Source organism: Diceros bicornis, unplaced genomic scaffold, assembly GCF_020826845.1.
Source record: "Diceros bicornis minor isolate mBicDic1 unplaced genomic scaffold, mDicBic1.mat.cur scaffold_275_ctg1, whole genome shotgun sequence".
Classification (NCBI taxonomy): Eukaryota; Metazoa; Chordata; class Mammalia; order Perissodactyla; family Rhinocerotidae; genus Diceros; species Diceros bicornis.
In genome coordinates, this window is record NW_026691149.1 from 397,068 (window position 1) to 414,961 (window position 17,894).

Consider the following 17,894-nt stretch of genomic DNA (forward strand, 5'->3'; position numbering starts at 1 on the left):
CATTCTCTGTAACCCCTCAGCTTCGTTCAGTACTTTTCTTCCAAATGTCTGCATTTCCTGGTTTAGTTTGAGCCAGGCCTTCTTGCTAGACATGGTATAAACACTAAAATTTCTCAAAGACTAGTAATAGTTCACATTTCCCGAGTATTAACCATAGGCTCACAGTAATTCTATAAGGAAGATAATATGTATTCATTTTACAGGTTAGGGAATTTAGGCACTGAGACATCAACCACCTTGCCCAAAGTCACACAGCTTGTACTTATTTGCAGAACCAAGATTCGCAGACAGTCAGATTCCAGACCCCCACATTCAGCCACTGTGCCTTACTCCCTCTTGAAAGCACATAGTATAACTGACTTGTGTTTTTTTGTGTGTGAGAACCAACACATTTTACCTTATAGAGAAGTGTATTTTCAGAGGACTACTAAGTTGAAGAAAATATTGCGACAAATATTTTATCATACCATATTCTGACAATTTTATTTCTTTGGGCAACTACTAATTCAGAATGAATGCATAGTTGATTTGTTTGCTTTAACTTCTGTGTTTTTGTTTTTTTTAGATCGTGTCATTCTCAATAATGAATCGACTGAAAATGTGTATGAAGAAATAGCAGTACCAATCATAGACTCTGCCATGCAAAGCTACAATGGTTTGTATTCACTGCAGAAATGCTTTATTTAGTCTTGGGTTTCTGTTCAACAGTATTGATAGTTTTACACACTCTAGATTCATTTTTATTCTTGCGTGTGTCTGTTTTGTTTCTGCAGGTACTATATTTGCCTATGGGCAGACTGCTTCAGGCAAAACATATACCATGATCGGTTCCAAAGATGATTTAGTAATAATCCCCAGGGCAATTCATGACATTTTCAACAAAGTTAAGAAGGTAAGTAGCTAAATTTCTAGTACATACAGGTAAAAGTAGTAATGTCTTCTCATGGTGAAAGGAAGTATGCTTACAGTTCTCTCTTGGTTATCCACAGGGAAAGAAGAAAGGCAGAGCATAGATTCACTTTTCCCCACAAACTGACTTTATAGAGCTTAAACTTCTTTCATTCTTTCCCTTGCATCCTGAAGCAGTAATACGCCTGCTAAAAAGTGGGCATTGAGAAACAAGAAGTCTTATCACTGCCTTTGAATAGCTGCCAGTGATCATTAAGGAGCAGGAGAGGGTCGATATGGTTAGGAGACCAGGATAGGCAACCTGATGATTTTTAAGGTTCTTATTTGAACATCTATTGGTAGGGTTTTATTTTAAGCTTAAAGAGTTGGGCTAGGCACTCTCCTCTTCTAATGCTATAATACTATATTTTCATTATTTCCAAAACAATGCATTTATATTTGTGTTTATTTTTCTCGATGTAGAACCATAGGGGCTTTTTTTGTTTTGTTTTTTGTTTATTTTACAAAGATAACTTCTCAAAGAATATTTTAATGTTTAATAAGAGCACATAAGCATTCAGTAATAGGTTTTCGTAATTGGATGATCTCTGACGTTTTTACATATTTTTTATTCTAGTTTCCTGATAGGGAATTTCTCTTACGTGTGTCTTACATGGAGATATACAATGAAACCATTACAGACTTACTCTGTGACACTCAAAAAATGAAACCTTTAATAATTCGAGAAGACTTCAGTGTGAGTAACAGAGTTAAGAGAGTGGCTCAACAAATAGACTGACTTAATGAGATTATTGTTCATGAACGTTTACCTTTAATTTCCATATTTTTTAAAGTGTCTCCTGTTTCTGTGATTTGTTTTTTGTCTTCTTACTTGTGTTCATAGAGCTCATCTTTTAAGGGATATGTATCGTTTTTAAATATTGACAGCTGTAATACCTTTGTGTAAGTGTCTAAAAAGAATAAGATGAAGTTAGAATTTGGTGTGCTTTGGTATAGGAAATAAATTGTAAATATCATAGGCTTACTTGTTATTTTTTTTACAGAGTAATGGTCCCCATTGCCCACTTTTACCTTCCACAAATGAATGCTGTAATAGTTTGCACATTCTTTTTGAGATGCAAACTTTTAAGTGACTTCTATTTCTCTACTCTTCCAATCATTAACCTTGTTTCAGAGGAATCCGTATGTGGGTGATCTCACAGAGGAAGTTGTTTATACACCAGAAATGGCTTTGAAGTGGATCACAAAGGGAGAAAGTAAGACTTTATGCTGTGTTTCTTCAAAACATTTGTAAAAACTATTCAGTTGAATGTATTTAGGCTTCAAACCACACTTTTCTTTCTTAAGTTAAAATAAAAGTTAATGTTTTTCTTTGCATTTTAATGTATGCAGCTGAAATGTGACTCATTTTTACAGAGAACAGACATTATAGAGTTACGAAAACGAATCAGAGAAGCAGTCGTTCTCATGCTATTTTTAGGATGGTAGGTAATTTTCTCTCTACTTGGTCTTTCCAATTAAGAATACACTAATTTTTCTACAAGTTGCCATTTCTGTCTAGATTTTGGAAAGTAGAGAGAAAGATGAACCCTCTAATTGTGAAGGATCTGTCAAGGTGTCCCATTTGGTGAGTGTTGATGAACCATGATGATGTACTCTACAGACCAAAGCAAAGTTTAATTCAGCTGCTGGATCTTTGGTTTCATAAGAACTGTTAACTGAACTAAATAGGCAAAAACATCTATGAATTGGTAGTTTATTCTCATCTGTAGCACGAGATGACTAGTTAACATGTAGGAAGAATTCAAGAGATCTTTCTTCCTGTTCTTTTATGGCTGCCTTCTCCTACAATTTAGATGTAAGGACTGTAGGAGTTGAGGCCTTTCCTAACCAGTAAGCAAATGGGTTTGGGTTTTTTTTTTTTTATTCACATTTGAAAGTTAAAGTGGTGATGGAATATGGGGGTACTTTTGTTTATTTCAGTAACACTGGTTTATAACATTGTGTAAATTTCAGGTGTACATCATTATACTTCTATTTCTGCATAGATTACATCACATTCACCACCCAAATACTAATTACAACCCATCACCTCGCACATGTGCCTAATTATCCCTTTTGCCCTCCTCCCTCCCCCCTTCCCCTAGGGTAACCACCAATCCAATCTCTGTCTCTGTGTGTTTGTTTGTCGTCGTTATTATCTACTACATAATGAGTGAGATCATATGCTATTTGACCTTCTGCCTCTGACTTATTTCACTTTGCATAGTACCCTCCATGCCAATCCATGTTGTCACACATGGCTGGATTTCATCGTTTCTTATGGCTGAGTAGTATTCCATTGTGTATTTATACCACATCTTCCTATCCATTCGTCCCTTGATGGGCACTTAGGTTGCTTCCAGGTCTTTCCTATTGTGAATAACGTTGCAATGAACACAGGGGTGCATGTATCTTTATGCATTGGAGTTTCCAAGTCCTTTGGATAAATACCCAGCAGTGGAATAGCTGGATCGTATGGTAGTTCTAGCCTTAATTTTTTGAGGACTCTCCATACTGTTTTCCATAGTGGCTGCACCAGTTTTCACTCCCACCAGCAGTGTATGAGAGTTCCCTTCTCTCCACATCCTCTCCAACACTTGTTGTTTCCTGTCTTGTTAATTATAGCCATTCTGACGGGCATGAGGTGAAATCTCATTGTTGTTTTGATTTGCATTTCCCTGATAGTTAATGATGGTGAACATCTTTTCATGTGCCTGTTGGCCATCTGTATATCTTCTTTGGAGAGATGTCTGTTCAGGTCTTTTGCCCATTTTTTTAAATTTATTTTTATGTTTTTAAATTTTTTGTTTATTGCAGTTACATGGGTTTATAACATTGTATAAATTTGAGGTGTACATCATTCTACTTTTATTTCTGCATAGATTACATCATGTTCACCACCCAAATACCAACTGCCACCCATCACCACACACTTGTGCCGAATTATCCATTTCACCCTCTTCCCTCCCCCCTTCCCCTCTGGTAACCACCAATCCAAACTCTGTTTCTATGTGTTTGTTTGTTGTTGTTATTATCTACTACTTAATGAGGGAAATCATACGGTATTTGACCTTCTCCCTCTGACTTATTTCACTTTCCATAATACCCGCAATGTCCAATAAGTCAGAGGGAGAAGGTCAAATATCATATGAGTGCCCATTTTTTAAATAGGTTGTTCATTTTTTTTTGTTGTTGAGATGCATGAGTTCTTTATATATTTTGGAGATTAACCCCTTATCAGATGTATAGTTTGCAAATATTTTCTCCCAATTTTTAGGGTGTCTTTTCGTTTTGCTGATGGTTTCCTTTGCTGTGCAGAAGCTTTTTAGTCTGATGTAGTCCCATTTGTTTATTTTTTCTATTTATTCTCTTGCCCGGTTAGACATGGTGCTTGACAATATGTTGCAAAGACTGATATTGAAGAGCGTACTGCCTATGTTTTCTTCTAGAAGTTTCACAGTTTCAGGTCTTACATTCAAGTCTTTAATCCATTTTGAGTTAATTTTTGTGTATGGTGTAGGGTAAGGGTCTACTTTCATTTTGTTGCATGTGGCTGTCCAGTTTTCTCAACACCATTTGTTGAAGAAGCTTTCTTTTCTCCATTGTATGTTCTTGGCTCCTTTGTTGAAGTTTAGCTATCCATAGATGTGTGGTTTTATTTCTGGGCTTTTGAGTCTATTCTGTTTATCTGTGTGTCTGTTTTTGTGCCAGTACCATGCTCTTTTGGTTACTATAGCTTTGTAGTATATTTTGAAATCAGGGAGTGTGATACCTCCAGCTTTGTTCTTTTCTTTCAGGATTCCTTTGGCTATTCAGGGTCTCTTGTCGTTCCGTATAAATTTTAGGATTCTTTGTTCTATTTCTGTGAAAAATGTTGTCCCTGTCTTTGACAGGGATTGCATTGAATCTATAGATTGCTTTAGGAAGTATGGACATCTTAACTATGTTAATTCTTCCAATCCAAGAGCAGGGAATATCTTTCCCTTTTTTTGTGTCTTCTTCAACTTCTTTCAGCAATGTTTTATAGTTTTCGGTGTACTAGATCTTTCACCTCTTTGATTAAGTTTATTCCTAGGTATTTTATTCTTTTTGCTGCAAATGGGATTGACTTCTTCATTTCTCTTTCTGCTACTTTGTTGTCGGTGTATAGAAATGCAACTGATTTTTTATGATGATTTTGTATCTTGCAAGTTTACCATATTCGTTTATTACTTCTAAAAGTTTTTTGGTGGATTATTTAGTGTTTTCTATATATAAAATCATGTCATCTGCAAATAGTGAGAGTGTCACTTCTTCCTTTCAGTTTGGATCCCTGTTATTTCTTTATATTGCCTGATTGCTCTGGCTAGGACTTCCAGTACTATGTTAAATTGGAGTGGTGAGAGTGGGCATCCTTGTCTGGTTCCTGTTCTTAGAGGGATAGCTTTCAGTTTTTCACCATTCAGGATGATATTAGCTATGGGTTTGTCGTGTATGGCCTTTATTATGTTGAGGTACTTTCCTTCTGTACCCATGTTATTCAGAGATTTTATCATATGTGGGTGCTGTATCTTGTCAAATGCTTTCTCCGCATCTATTGAGATGATCATGTGATTTTTATTCTTCATTTTATTAATGTGGTATATTACATAGATTGATTTGGAAATGTTGAACCATCCCTGCATCCCTGGAATATATCCAACTTGATCATGGTGTATAATCTTTTTAAAGTATTGTTGTATGCGATTTGCTACTTTGTTGAGGATTTTTGTGTCGATGTTCCTCACTGATATTGGCCTGTAATTTTCATTTTTTGTGTTTTCCTTGTCTCGTTTTGGTATCAGGGTAATGTCAGCTTCGTAGAAGGAGTTAGGGAGCTTCCCCCTCTCCTCAAATTTTTGGAAGAGTTTGAGAAGGATAGGTATTAAGTCTTCTTTGAATGTTTGGTAGAATTCACCACGGAAGCCGTCTGGTCCTGGACTTTTATTTTGGGGGAGATTTTTTGATTACTGTTTCGATCTCTTTACTGGTGATTGATCTATTCAAATTCTCTATTTCTTCTTGATCCAGTTTTGGAAGGTTGTATGATTGTAAGAATTTATCCATTTCTTCCAGATTGTTGAATCTGTTGGCATATAGCTTTGCATATTGTCCTCTTATTCTTTTGTATTTCTGAGGTGTCTGTTGTAATTTCTCCTCTTTCATTTCTGATTTTACTTATTTGAACCTTCTCTCTTTTTTCTTGGTGAGTCTAGCTAAAGTTTTGTCAATTTTGTTTATCTTTTCAAAGAACCAGCTCTCGGTTTTATTATTTTTTTCTACTGTTTTAGTAGTTACTATTTCATTTATTTCTGCAATGATTATTATTTTTTCCCTTCTTCTACTGATTTGGGGCTTTGTTTGTTCTTCTTTTTCCAGTTCCTTTAGGTGCATTTTTAGATTGTTTATTTGAGATTTTCCTTGCTTGTTGAGCTAGGCCTGTATTGCTATAAACTTCCCTCTTAGTACTGCTTTTGCTGTATCCCATAAATTCTGGCATGTCTTATTTTCATTTTCATTCGTCCCCAGGTATTTTTTGATTTCTTCTTTGATTTCTTCGTTGACCCAATCGTTGTTCAGTAGCATTTTGTTTCATCTTCACCTATTTGTGGCTTTTCTGATTTTCTTCCTATAGTTGATTTCTAGTTTCATACCATTGTGGTCGGAAAAGATGCTTGGTATTATTTCAATCTTCTTAAATTTATGTAGACTTGTATTGTGACATAATATGTGATCAACCCTGGAGGATGTTCCATGTGCATTTCAAAAGAACGTGTATTCTTAGGTTTTTGGATGGAATGCTCTGTGTATATCTACTAGGTCCATCTGTTCTAGTGTGTCATTAAAGGCCAGTGTGTCCTTATTGGTCTTCTGTTTGGATGATCTATCCGTTTGTGTAAGTGGAGTGGTAAAGTCCCCTACTATTATTGTGTTACTGTCTATTTTTCCTCTTATGTCTGTTAATAATTGCTTTATATATTTAGCTTTTCCTATGTTGTGTGCGTCAATATTTACAAGTGTTATATCCTCTTGTTGGATCATTCCCTTGATCATTATGTATTGACCGTCTTTGTCTCTTTTTACAGTTTTTGTTTTCAAGTCTATTTTGTCTGATATGAGTATTGCAACCCCAGCGCTCTTTTCATTGCCATTTGCGTGGAGTATCATTTTCCATCCTTTCACTTTCAGTTTGTGAGTGTCTTTAAGTCTGAAGTGTGTCTCTTGTATGCAGCATGTATATGGGTCTTGTTTTATTATCCAAACAGCCACCCTACGCCTTTTAATTGGAGTATTTAGTCCATTGACGTTTAAAGTAGCTATTGATAAGTATGTACTTACTGCCATTTTTTAACTTTTTTTCTCAGTGTTTTAGTAGACCTCTATACAGAATTGATGGTCTCTTTAGTTTGACCTCTGTCTGAAAGCTCTACTCTTTAACTCCGTTCCTCCCTCATTTTATGTTTTTGGTATCATATCTAACCTCTTTTTTGTGCATTTGTATCCATTACTCTCTTATCATGGAAATAGATAATTTTTCCTATTTGTGGTCTTCTCTTTTCCCCTCAAATCAGCCCCTTTAACATTTCTTCTAGCACTGGCTTTTAGGTGACAAACTCCTTTAATTTTTTTGTCTGGAAACTTTTTATCTCTCCTTCCATTTTGAATGATAACCTTGCTGGCTAGAGTATTCTTGGCTGTAAGTTTTTCCCTTTTAGCACTTTAAATATGTGGTGCCACTCTCTTCTAGCCTGTAAGGTTTCTGCTGAGAAGTCAGCTGATAGACTTATGGGGTTGCCTTTGTACGTAACTTGTCTTTCTCTTGGGGCTTTTAGGATTCTCTCTCTATCTTTAATTCTGGACATTTTAATTATGACGTGTCTTTGTGTGGACCTCTTTGGATTTATTTTCTTTGGTGCTCTCTGTGCTTCCTGTACCTGGATGTCTGTTTCCTTCCTTAGGTTAGGGAAGTTTTCATCTATTATTTCATCAAATAGATCCTCTGCCACTTTGTCTCGCTCTTCTCCTTCTGGGACACCTATAACTCGGATGCTAGTGCACTTGACGTTGTCCTAGAGGTCCCTTAGACTGTCCTCACTCTTGTTAATTCTGTTTTTTGTTTTTTAACTGTTCAGCTTGGGTAATTTCTTCTAGTCTTTCGTCCAGCTCGCAGATCCGTTCATCTGTTTCCTCAACTCTGCTTTTGAGTCCCTCTAGTGAATTTTTCATTTCTAGTATTGTATTTTTCATTTCTGATTGGTTCATTTTTATATCTTCCATTTCTTTCTTGACATTCTCACTGAGTTCATCCATTCTTCTCCCCAGATCAGTGAGCATCCTTAACACTCTTTGTTTGAACTCTCTGTCGTGTAGCTTGCTCATTTCTGTTTCACTTAGTTCCTTTTCTGCGGTTTTGTCCTGTTCCCTTACTTGGAAGGTATTCCTTTGCCTTCTCATTTTTCCACTTTTCCTGTGCTCGTGTCTGTGTATTAGCTAGGTCAGCTACATGCCCTGCACTTGGATAGGTGACCTTATATAAGTGATGCCTTAGCAGGCCTGCAGTGTGCTTCCCTCAGTTCTCAATGTTCCAGGAGTGACCGCTATGTGGGCTACGTGTGTCCTTCTGTTGTGGTATGTTTGTTCTCCCTGTAGGCGCCCAGAGAGGCTGAGTTATGTAGTTGTTGTGGGCACTTCAGTCTCTTTATCAGGTGTGTGAAGCCCCAGCACAGTTGGCTGCAAGTTCTAACACCACATTTAGTTTGCAGTATTTCTTTTAAGTGAGTAGGCCCCCAGCATGGCAGTTTGTTAGGCTCAGGGGTTCACAATTGCTACAAGCCTCCAGCTTTTAAGTCTCTTGTCAGCTCTCTGAGGATTGCAGCTGGGTGGGGTTGGCCTCAGGCATGGGAGCACCCAATTGTTTCAGGCTTCGGAAAGTGGGGCAAAACCCCTATATGGGTCTTTGGGAAGCACAAGTCTTCTGCAGCTGACAAGCCCCACCGCCCACAGGTCCACACACACAGTCAACACAGTCCTGGCCCATGTGCGCAACCTCCTGAAGTGGACCCAGTCTCTCCATGGTGGGCGCACCACACACTCCACCACTGCCCCACACTCTCCACCTACTCCTTGTGAACGCCCTGCCCCATAGAAGTGGGCTCGGTCACCAGGCTGCAGAGAATCCAGTCACCAATGTATGCAGGCCCACAAGTTGCCTGAGGGCTTGTTGCTGGGTGGGGCCAACAACAGGGTGGGCTGCCTGCCCTGGCTGAGCTGGATTAAACTGGTGCTCTAGTAGGGGGACAGACCCTGGGCTAGCAGGCCCCAGGGAGAACTCCAATGGTGTCTGTGTCAGCACGCCCACACCAGGCCACAACAATGGCCGCCGGCAATGTCCCAGTTCCTGGAGAGGTCTCACCTCTCACTAAGATGCACTCAGAGCCTATCAGGTGAGTCTGTTTTCACCAAAGCACTGTGCACCTTTCTTTCTGGTGATTTTATGTTGATTTCTGAAACGGGTGTGTTTGCGCGTGGGCCCTCTAAACGTCGGTTTTAATTTCTTCGTGAACCAGCTTTTATGGGGGTACTCCCCAATGTTTTAGTAGGAGGCAAAGTCAGATATTATGCCACTCACCTCGATTGTGCTGGGTCCACGAAGTGCCTAGAGCAGGGGCGCTCCCCGGCTCAGGGCCCCGCTCCTCCAGGGAGAGCTGTGTACCTTTGGGCTGCTCCCGGGTGGCTGTGAAGCATTGCAGCTCGTGAAGGTGGCATTTTTTTCTCTCCAGAAGGGAGTTTCTGCCTCTTCCACCTCAATTACGATTGTCCTCTGTTGCAGGAGTTCCTCTTATCTAGTTTTCAGTTCTCTCTCAGGGGTAATTTTTCCATGAGTAGTTGTAAATTGTCTGTGTCCCCAGGAGGAGTTGAGTTCAGAGTCTGCTTATGCCACCATCTTGACTTCTCTCCGGATATTTTTTATTATTTATTTAGTTTCAGCCAATAGAATTGAGACTTGGGAAATCAACAAATACCTACGTGGATGGTTATAAATAAATCACATGTTCAAGTTCATTTTTAGGTACAATAAGAAAATAAATTTTAGATTATAAACACAATGTTTATGCTGTAAATCCGTCAGAGAAGGGTGATATCTCATTCATCTTTGTAGCCTCAGCACATTGTACCTAGTTTATCTTCAATACTTGTTTGTTGAATAAGTGAATATAAGCATTATACAAATATTCCTTCTTTCCATATAAGTAAACCCCCATTTCCTTTTTGCTGCACTGTATCAATTATCTCTCATTTTTGTGTTTCCTTCCTATTCTTTACCATTATTGCTTTATTCTCTGTCTTCAGGGACTAAATTCTTTAGCTTGATGTGGGATATGATTTAAGATTATTCTGTTTGATTTGAAAACTTCAGGGAAAAAAGTAATAAATCTATAATATGTTTATTCACTTTTAGATTTTGAAAAGTCAGAGTCTTAATTAAATATCTAATTCTAGTTCACCTCAGTTATTTTATTACGCAGTATAATATTTATTTCAATAGTCTAGTCCTGCTTTAATTTAACAACAAAAAATGCTACAAAACCTAACTTCTGTTTTGTTTCCCAAACCTGGCCTGTGATATTTCAGTGAAATTTTAACTTTTAATAATTTAGCTTTAATACTCTTGACCTATTCAGTGATCCATTTTTGGACTTTTCTCATGTTCTTTGATGCTCTATTATCTAGGGACTTTAGATACCATCAAGTTCAACCCTCCAGACTCCCATTCACTCTAGGTATCTTCTTGGAATGCAGTCTTCCCAGAGAGTCGTTTTCTGGCTCTTTGGAGGGGGCCTTGGTTTGAATGTCTCCTGGCCTTTCTGGGAGAATAATATCCAGGTTCTCTTAGCTCTGATCCTTCCCTGTTCGCTTCTGTGGCTTCTTTTTCCTACCCTCCTAACAACAACACAGGAGTGTTCTGTGGCCTTTCTTACTTCCCATGCTTGCCCTCTGACTTTATGTTAGCATTTCTCTTTTGATGACAGCCGAGTTTTTATTGTATCTAGATCTCTGAGTTCTCATTCACATCTTCCTAAAGATTATAACTGTGTCCCACTGTTAGCTCAAACTTTAGTGTTACTAAAACCAAGTTATTTTTTGTTACCATGGTGAATATTCCTTTTTTCCAGTAGTTTCAGCATTATCCTGGTCATCTAGGCTGGAAACCCAAGTCAGCTTTGCCTCATCTTTTTCTGCCTTCCCTTTTTTCCCATCATCGCCATTTCTTATTGATTCCACCCTTTAGCTTTCCATGGGTGTCATACCCAAGTCCTCATCTCACTTGAATTACTGTATCATTCCACTGGACCTGGCCTCCACGACCTGGTTTTCCTTTTTCAGTCCAATATACAGAATTCTAATGTGGCTAAACTTCTGTTGCATCACTTCCTTAACAAGATCTGTCCAGTCTTAACCAGTCTAAGTTGACATCCTTCTGCTCCACCTGAGCTCCTCCCTTAAAGGTAGATTGGACCTCTTGGTATCTTTGAACACTAATGATTGTTCCCATCTTTATACCTTAGTTCATGCTGCCTTCACCACCACTTCACCCCTTTATTATGTATCTAGGTCATCTGTGGTAGATACTGTACAAGAAACATCAAATTTCTTTGAATATTTTGAGGAAAGAAGTATCTGAGATAGGACTAGAAAGCAGAAGTGTATAATGACCTGCTTATCCCTGGAAGTCTCCACAGAGAGAAGTAATTTAAATCTCTGACTTCCTTTTAATGCAGTAAGAATATTTACTGAGCCTTTGCCCTGTTCTGAGCACAGTGCTGAGCTCTGAGATGAAAAGAATAGAGAAGATATCCCTCCATACTTACCGTCTCCACTGCACACTCCCCAGCACAAGCCACGGTCATCTCCACTCAGATTTCTGCACAAGCCGCCTGACTGGGCTCCTGCTGCCACTCTTGCCCCTCTGCAATCTGTTCTCCACCCAGGGCCCACAGGTGACCCTTCAGAAAGTTAAATCAAGATATGTCACTCTCTTGTTCAATCCCTCTAATGGCTTCCCATTGCATTTAGAAAATCCAATTCTTACTCTTGCCTACAAAGCCCTACATAATCTGAGCCCTTCCTACTTCTCTTACCCTGTCTTGTCCCATCTCTGCTTCACCAACGCTGCCATGCTGCCCTTTCTTTTTCTTGAACACACAAAGCTCATTTCTGCTTTGTGACTGGGTGTGCTGGCTCTTCTTTATTTGGGAGTCTGGGTCCCTTGGTCTTTGCTTGGCTGGCTTCCTCTTCTCTGTCACTGCAGATTTTAGCTAAATAGGAAGCCTTCTCCTGCCACTCAATCCTAAGAACATACTCTGACCTCTCCTCTTCCCTCCTCTGGCACTCTGTTTAAATTGTCTGTATTACCCTCATGGTGATATGTTGCTTATTTGTCTTTTTCTCTCCTCTCACTGACTTTCTCCCCCATCCCACCCCATGCAGAATGTGAGCTCTCTGAGCGCAGGGTCCTTCTTTGTCTGGCTCACTGCCATGTCCCAGCACCTGACATGCTGCCTGGAACAGGACAGGAGGTCACTTGTTTCGGCAAAATTTGTGAAATTAAAGAGAGGCCCATGCTTTTAAAGATGCTACAGTGTAGTCAGAGACATAAATGACTAGCACAACACAGTAAGGGCTATAATAATAAGTCATATCTGTAAAGATCTCTGGGTACACAGTTGAAAGAGCAGTTCATTCAAGGTGTGGGGGAAAAAAGATAAAGTTGGCAAAGCTACACTGAGAAGGTAACATGTGCCTTTGGTGCTGAATAGAGAGTAGGGGTGGACTAGAAGGTCAGAACTAGCTAAACAAAGGGAATGGCAAAGTGTAACAGTACATGAGTTGTGGAGCGCATAGTCAGGAGCTCATCCAGAGTTAAGAGTAAGAGATGGCCAGGAATAAGGCTAGAGCAACACAAGTACCAGATTGTGGAGAACTGTGTTCACCATGGTAAGATTTTGAACTTGGTGCAAGAAAGTGAAACTATTCTGGCAACATTATAGAGGATGCGTTATAAAGAAGGAACAAGGTGTAGAGGTCAGTTAGACTCAGACAAGGGAAGGCCTAAAGAGTGGGGTGAGAGACTAGGAAACACGGGGTATTCAGATAAGCCATGGATTAAAAACATTCTTTCGGTAGTTTGGATTTTATTATTTTCAAGTTACCCTTCCTAATGTTTTATTTTCCTCTCTTACAGAATTTGGTTGATCTTGCAGGCTGGGAAAGAGCTGAAAAAACAGGTGCTGAAGGTAATGAAAACTCATGAAATATGTTGGTCTGAATGTCCTGCTGTTCTTTTACAGAATACAAATGGCAGCAGGCATTTTAGAAACTAATAAGGTAATGGTGATAATTTTGTGATAAAAAGTCTTTAACATAAAGAGCAGCTTCCTTATCTGGTTAATTATATTCTTTGGGCTGCTATAGCATCAGTTAAAATGCTAAAACTCTGTATGAGATTTATAGCTGGAAAGCTCCTGAGAGTACCATGGACACCATTATCAGTAAGGAAATTCAGAAAGGTGACAGGGTACAAAATTAATGTACAGACATGAATAACTCATAATAGAACAACCTGTTGGAATATTTAATGTACAAAAAGATCCCATTTACAATAATGACTTAGAAGATGTAATACCTGAGAAGAAACTCAGCAAAAATTGCACAAGATCAAAATAAAGAAAACTTTAAACAGACCTGAAGGACATAACCGAACACTTAAACAAATGGAAAAGCATACTTGGATAGGAAGCTTCAGAACCGTAAAGGTGTCAAGCCTCTCTCTGTGTTAATTTTCTGCAGCCTGACATAGAGACACTCAGCTGAGCATGGCCTGTACTCACCAAAGCAGTGGCTCCTCAGACCTGTGAATGGGAAATGAATGCCTGTTGTTTTAAGCTGGCTTGGTAACAGCAATATTACAGCAATAGCTGACTAAGGCACCTGTGAGATAATCGCTATTCGGAATGATTCTTGCAGTATTTTTTGTGTACAGGGTAGACTGAACACCTGCGTGTCCCTCAGCAGGCTGCTGGGTGAATACATTCTGGTAGACCCATACAATGATATTCCATTCTATAAAAAAGAATGAGAAAGACCAGTGTTTACCAATAAGATATATGGTATGTTGCCAAGTGAAAAAAGCAAAGTGCAAAATAGTGTGTATGGTATGCTACTATTTGTTTAAAAAAGAAAGGGAAAAACTTAATATATATGAACTTGTATTTCTAAAAATCTCCAGAAGAATAAGCTAATAACAGTGGTTTCCCGGTAGAGGGACAGGAACTGAATGAAAGGAGCATAAAAGTGAGAGAGGGCTTTTTCCGTGTGTTTTTGTTTGAGCCATGTGGGCATATTAATAGTTTAAAAATAAGAATGTGTTTGGTTGTGAGCTGCTATGAACTAATTTGGTTGTAAGTCATTAGTTGCGTATATTTGGGGGTTTGGAAAAATAGATTTGAATTGAGGAGTTAGCAGGCCTCTTTTAGGACATGGCTTTCTCTCCTTAATCTTTTCTTAGTCATCTTTTTCTTCTTGCTGTTTCTCTGGTGAGAGCCTTTCTGATTCACGTAACAGGTGGGAGAGAGAGAGAGAGAGCGCCTGCTACCTGTGGTAATAAAGGTGGGCGCAGATCTAATCTGAAGCCCAGACTGTAGCATCTGACCCTGCAGTTTCTAATTTCTCTCATAACCTACTGATAAGTAAGTTCATAATCTAGTACAGGGGAAAATTTTAGTTTCATTTATTTATTTAATAAATGCAGGTGTGAAACTCAAGGAAGGCTGTAATATAAATCGTAGCTTATTTGTTTTGCGACAAGTGATCAAGAAACTTAGTGATGGACAAGATGGGTAAGTTTATCCCATTGTACATTTACCTATTAATATTAACGTTTTTCATTAGGTGGAAAATTATGATATTTCAGTGACACTCAAACAAATGTACTGATTTCTCCCATATATTCAAAAGCTGCTGTGATTCCATGAGCATGAATTGCTTCTTGTATGTATGACTGTGACCTACTAAGTTTACTTTCTAAATTAAATGGAATATTTTTAGTTAGTAGTTTTGCTTGGCCTCGTGTAACCTGTAAAGAATCAATTTTTTAACTGTAGTTAATTGAAGGTTCTGCATTAAAAACCAACCACGTTTGTTATATAAAAAGTTTTACTCTTTTTTCTTCCCAAACTCGTTCCTCACTCAGTGCTTTCATAAATTATCGAGACAGCAAATTAACACGAATTCTCCAGAATTCCTTGGGAGGAAATGCAAAAACGTGTATTATCTGCACAATTATTCCAGTGTCTTTGAATGAAACCCTGACTACTCTTCAAGTGAGTTTGATTTTTATCTCAACTTACTATGGGGGGAAATTATCTTTCAGAAGAAAAAATTACCTACTAAAATTAGGTACAGTTTTTTTAATTGATATAATATACCTGTTAAAATAAAGTTGATGTGTTGTCTACTAAAGAACATTCCTTAATTTTCCCAAACTTCAGTCATTCATATGCCACCTACACAATTTTGTTCTTCAGTATTTTACTGAAATTGACTTGATTTTTTCTTTAAATAACTCACTTTTTAAATTTAACTTATTATAAAAGGAAACTATATATCAATCCCATAAATGAAAAACTGGTTATCACTTGCAACAAACAGAAGGTGACCCAAAAAACTGGTGGGTGTGTATTTATAACAAAATAATTCTTAAATTCCTGTTAGTGAATTATTGTCTGAAATTTCTCTGAGCCTAAGGCCTGCATTTTCTGTTTTTTTAAAACAGGAAAAGTGAGGAATGTCAGTAGACTATCTATCTCAATGAAGGATTCAGTGTCATTTAATGGTCCCCCACACATATCCTCTTAAAGTTACTTCTGGGGACCAGCCCGGTGGCATAGTGGTTAAGTTTGCGTGATCCACTTCAGTGGCCCGGGGTTCACAGGTTCTAATCCTGGGCACAGATTGACATACCGCTCATCAAGACATGCTGTGGTGGAATCCAACATACAAAATAATAGAGGAAGATGGACACAGGTGTTAGCCCAGGGCCAATCTTCTTCAGCAAAACAAGGGTAGGATCGGTAATAAATGTTAGCTCAGGGCCAAGCTTCCTAACCAAAATAAAAGTTCCTTCTGACACTCATATGTGAAGAAACATTGCTTGAAATAGCTATTGAGCACTGGATCAAAATCCTGCCAGAGAAGCAGATAGAAGATAGAGTCCCTGGCTTCATAGAATTTATAGTCTTATAGGGAAGAAAAGACCTGTCTTCCAACATGCTTGCCATGGATTAAGAGTAAAGTGGCTAATAAGTAGGACAGAGATCAAAGGAAGGAGAGAGTCTTTTGACTGGAGGCAAATCTTTAGAGTAGAAGGAACCTTTGCACAGGATTTTGAGGTGTAGATGGGATTCCAGTGAGCCAGTGTTTGTAGTTTCTTTGTCAGCACCTGTCATCAAGATATTTCTTTGACTCTCCTGAAGACTAGCAGCTAGGATAAATTACGAGCATTGTCACAGGGACATAGAATGCTCTGTGTTCACAAGCATTAAGCCACCTGGGAAGAGTATTGATTTTTCTTTACAAAACTTAGTTACGAGGAATCTAAATATTAAGTAAATTAACTTTTCAGTGTCAAACACTTAACTCTCTTGTATTTTTTCCCAGTTTGCCGGAACTGCTCAGTCTATGAAGAATATCCCTTAAGTTAATGAGGTATCAAGTGATGAAGCTCTCCTGGAAAGATATAGAAAAGAAATAATTGATCTTAAAAAACAGTTAGAGGAGGTATGTATGAGCCATGTATTTCAGTAAAGAATATAGAGAGATTTAGAATTGAGAACTGCCTAAATGCCCAGAGCCTCTTAAATCATCTATCTGAGTTCTACAACCTAAATTTAAAACAAATAGTTTTTAATAAGGAGAAATCAACTCATAAAAATTTTAGTTTACTATAAACTGAAAGGTATGGTCTCTTGAAATTATTTTAGATATTGTTTTTCATTTCCAAAGGGCAAAATTTGAGATTTTTCAAATGGGCCAAGTAGAGATGCTTTTTTTTTAGAGATAATTTTTAAAAATTGTCACAAATACATAGAGAGTTAGGTTAAAAAGAGTCTCTATCAATAGTTTTTAAAACTACTTTGTTTCATTTTAATTATCTTGAATTCCTCTTCTAGTCCTAAGATAGCAAGCTAATAAGATAGTGTAATTGCTTGTCATTGTTTGTTTTAACCGTCACGGTCCCCTATTCTGTAAAAATCTTACATTTTAGTCATCTTTTTAAAAATGAGCTAAAATATCAAATGGCGGTCTTATGATAGCACTTCTTTTGCTATAGTTATTCAAGTCTCTGCTTTAAGAATTCTCTGCCTATTATTTATATATTTTCAGTCAATTAATAAATTTGCTGTAACAGCATTGATATCTTATAGATGACATATAGAATAGTGATATGAGAAGAAATGTATATTTTACTTCAAGTTTGAGAAATTATTGATTATGGTAACTGCATGTAGGTGTTCTGTAGGTAGGGCATATTTTACCTCAATAAAATTAAACTTCTCATAGCTCACAAACAAATTTATATATATATATATATATTTAATTTTTTGTTTATTGCAGTAACATTGGTTTATAACATTGTATAAATTTCAGGTGTACATCATTATACTTCTATTTCTGCATAGATTACATCATGTTCACCACCCAAATACTAATTACAACCCATCACCACACACATGTGCCGAATTATCCCTTTCGCCCTCCTCCCTCCCCCTTTCCCCTCTGGTAACCACCAATCCAGTCTCTGTCTCTATGTGTTTGTTTGTTGTTGTTATTATCTACTACTTAATGAAGGAAATCATATGGTATTT

At 37.9% G+C, this 17,894-nt stretch overlaps 1 protein-coding gene across 1 annotated transcript; it reads left to right on the top strand.

Moving 5' to 3' along the window:
- The first annotated feature begins 753 nt into the window (after positions 1 to 753).
- LOC131402813 (centromere-associated protein E-like) lies at positions 754 to 16,725 on the top strand. The gene is made up of 9 exons (XM_058537343.1): positions 754 to 892; positions 1,526 to 1,645; positions 2,084 to 2,165; positions 2,326 to 2,393; positions 2,471 to 2,536; positions 13,214 to 13,265; positions 14,780 to 14,867; positions 15,221 to 15,350; positions 16,687 to 16,725. The coding sequence occupies exons 1-9, from the start codon at positions 821 to 823 to the stop codon at positions 16,723 to 16,725; spliced, it is 717 nt and encodes a 238-aa protein (XP_058393326.1). The 5' UTR covers positions 754 to 820.
- Positions 16,726 to 17,894: the final 1,169 nt, after the last annotated feature.

Excerpts from the sequence above, each read along its gene's own strand:
- LOC131402813 (XM_058537343.1), top strand. The coding sequence starts at position 821 with ATGATCGGTTCCAAAGATGATTTAGTAATAATCCCCAGGGCAATTCAT. Across the intron at positions 1,646-2,083 it reads TAATTCGAGAAGACTTCAGT|AGGAATCCGTATGTGGGTGA; the intron begins GTGAGTAACAGA and ends ACCTTGTTTCAG. Across the intron at positions 14,868-15,220 it reads CTTAGTGATGGACAAGATGG|TGCTTTCATAAATTATCGAG; the intron begins GTAAGTTTATCC and ends TTCCTCACTCAG.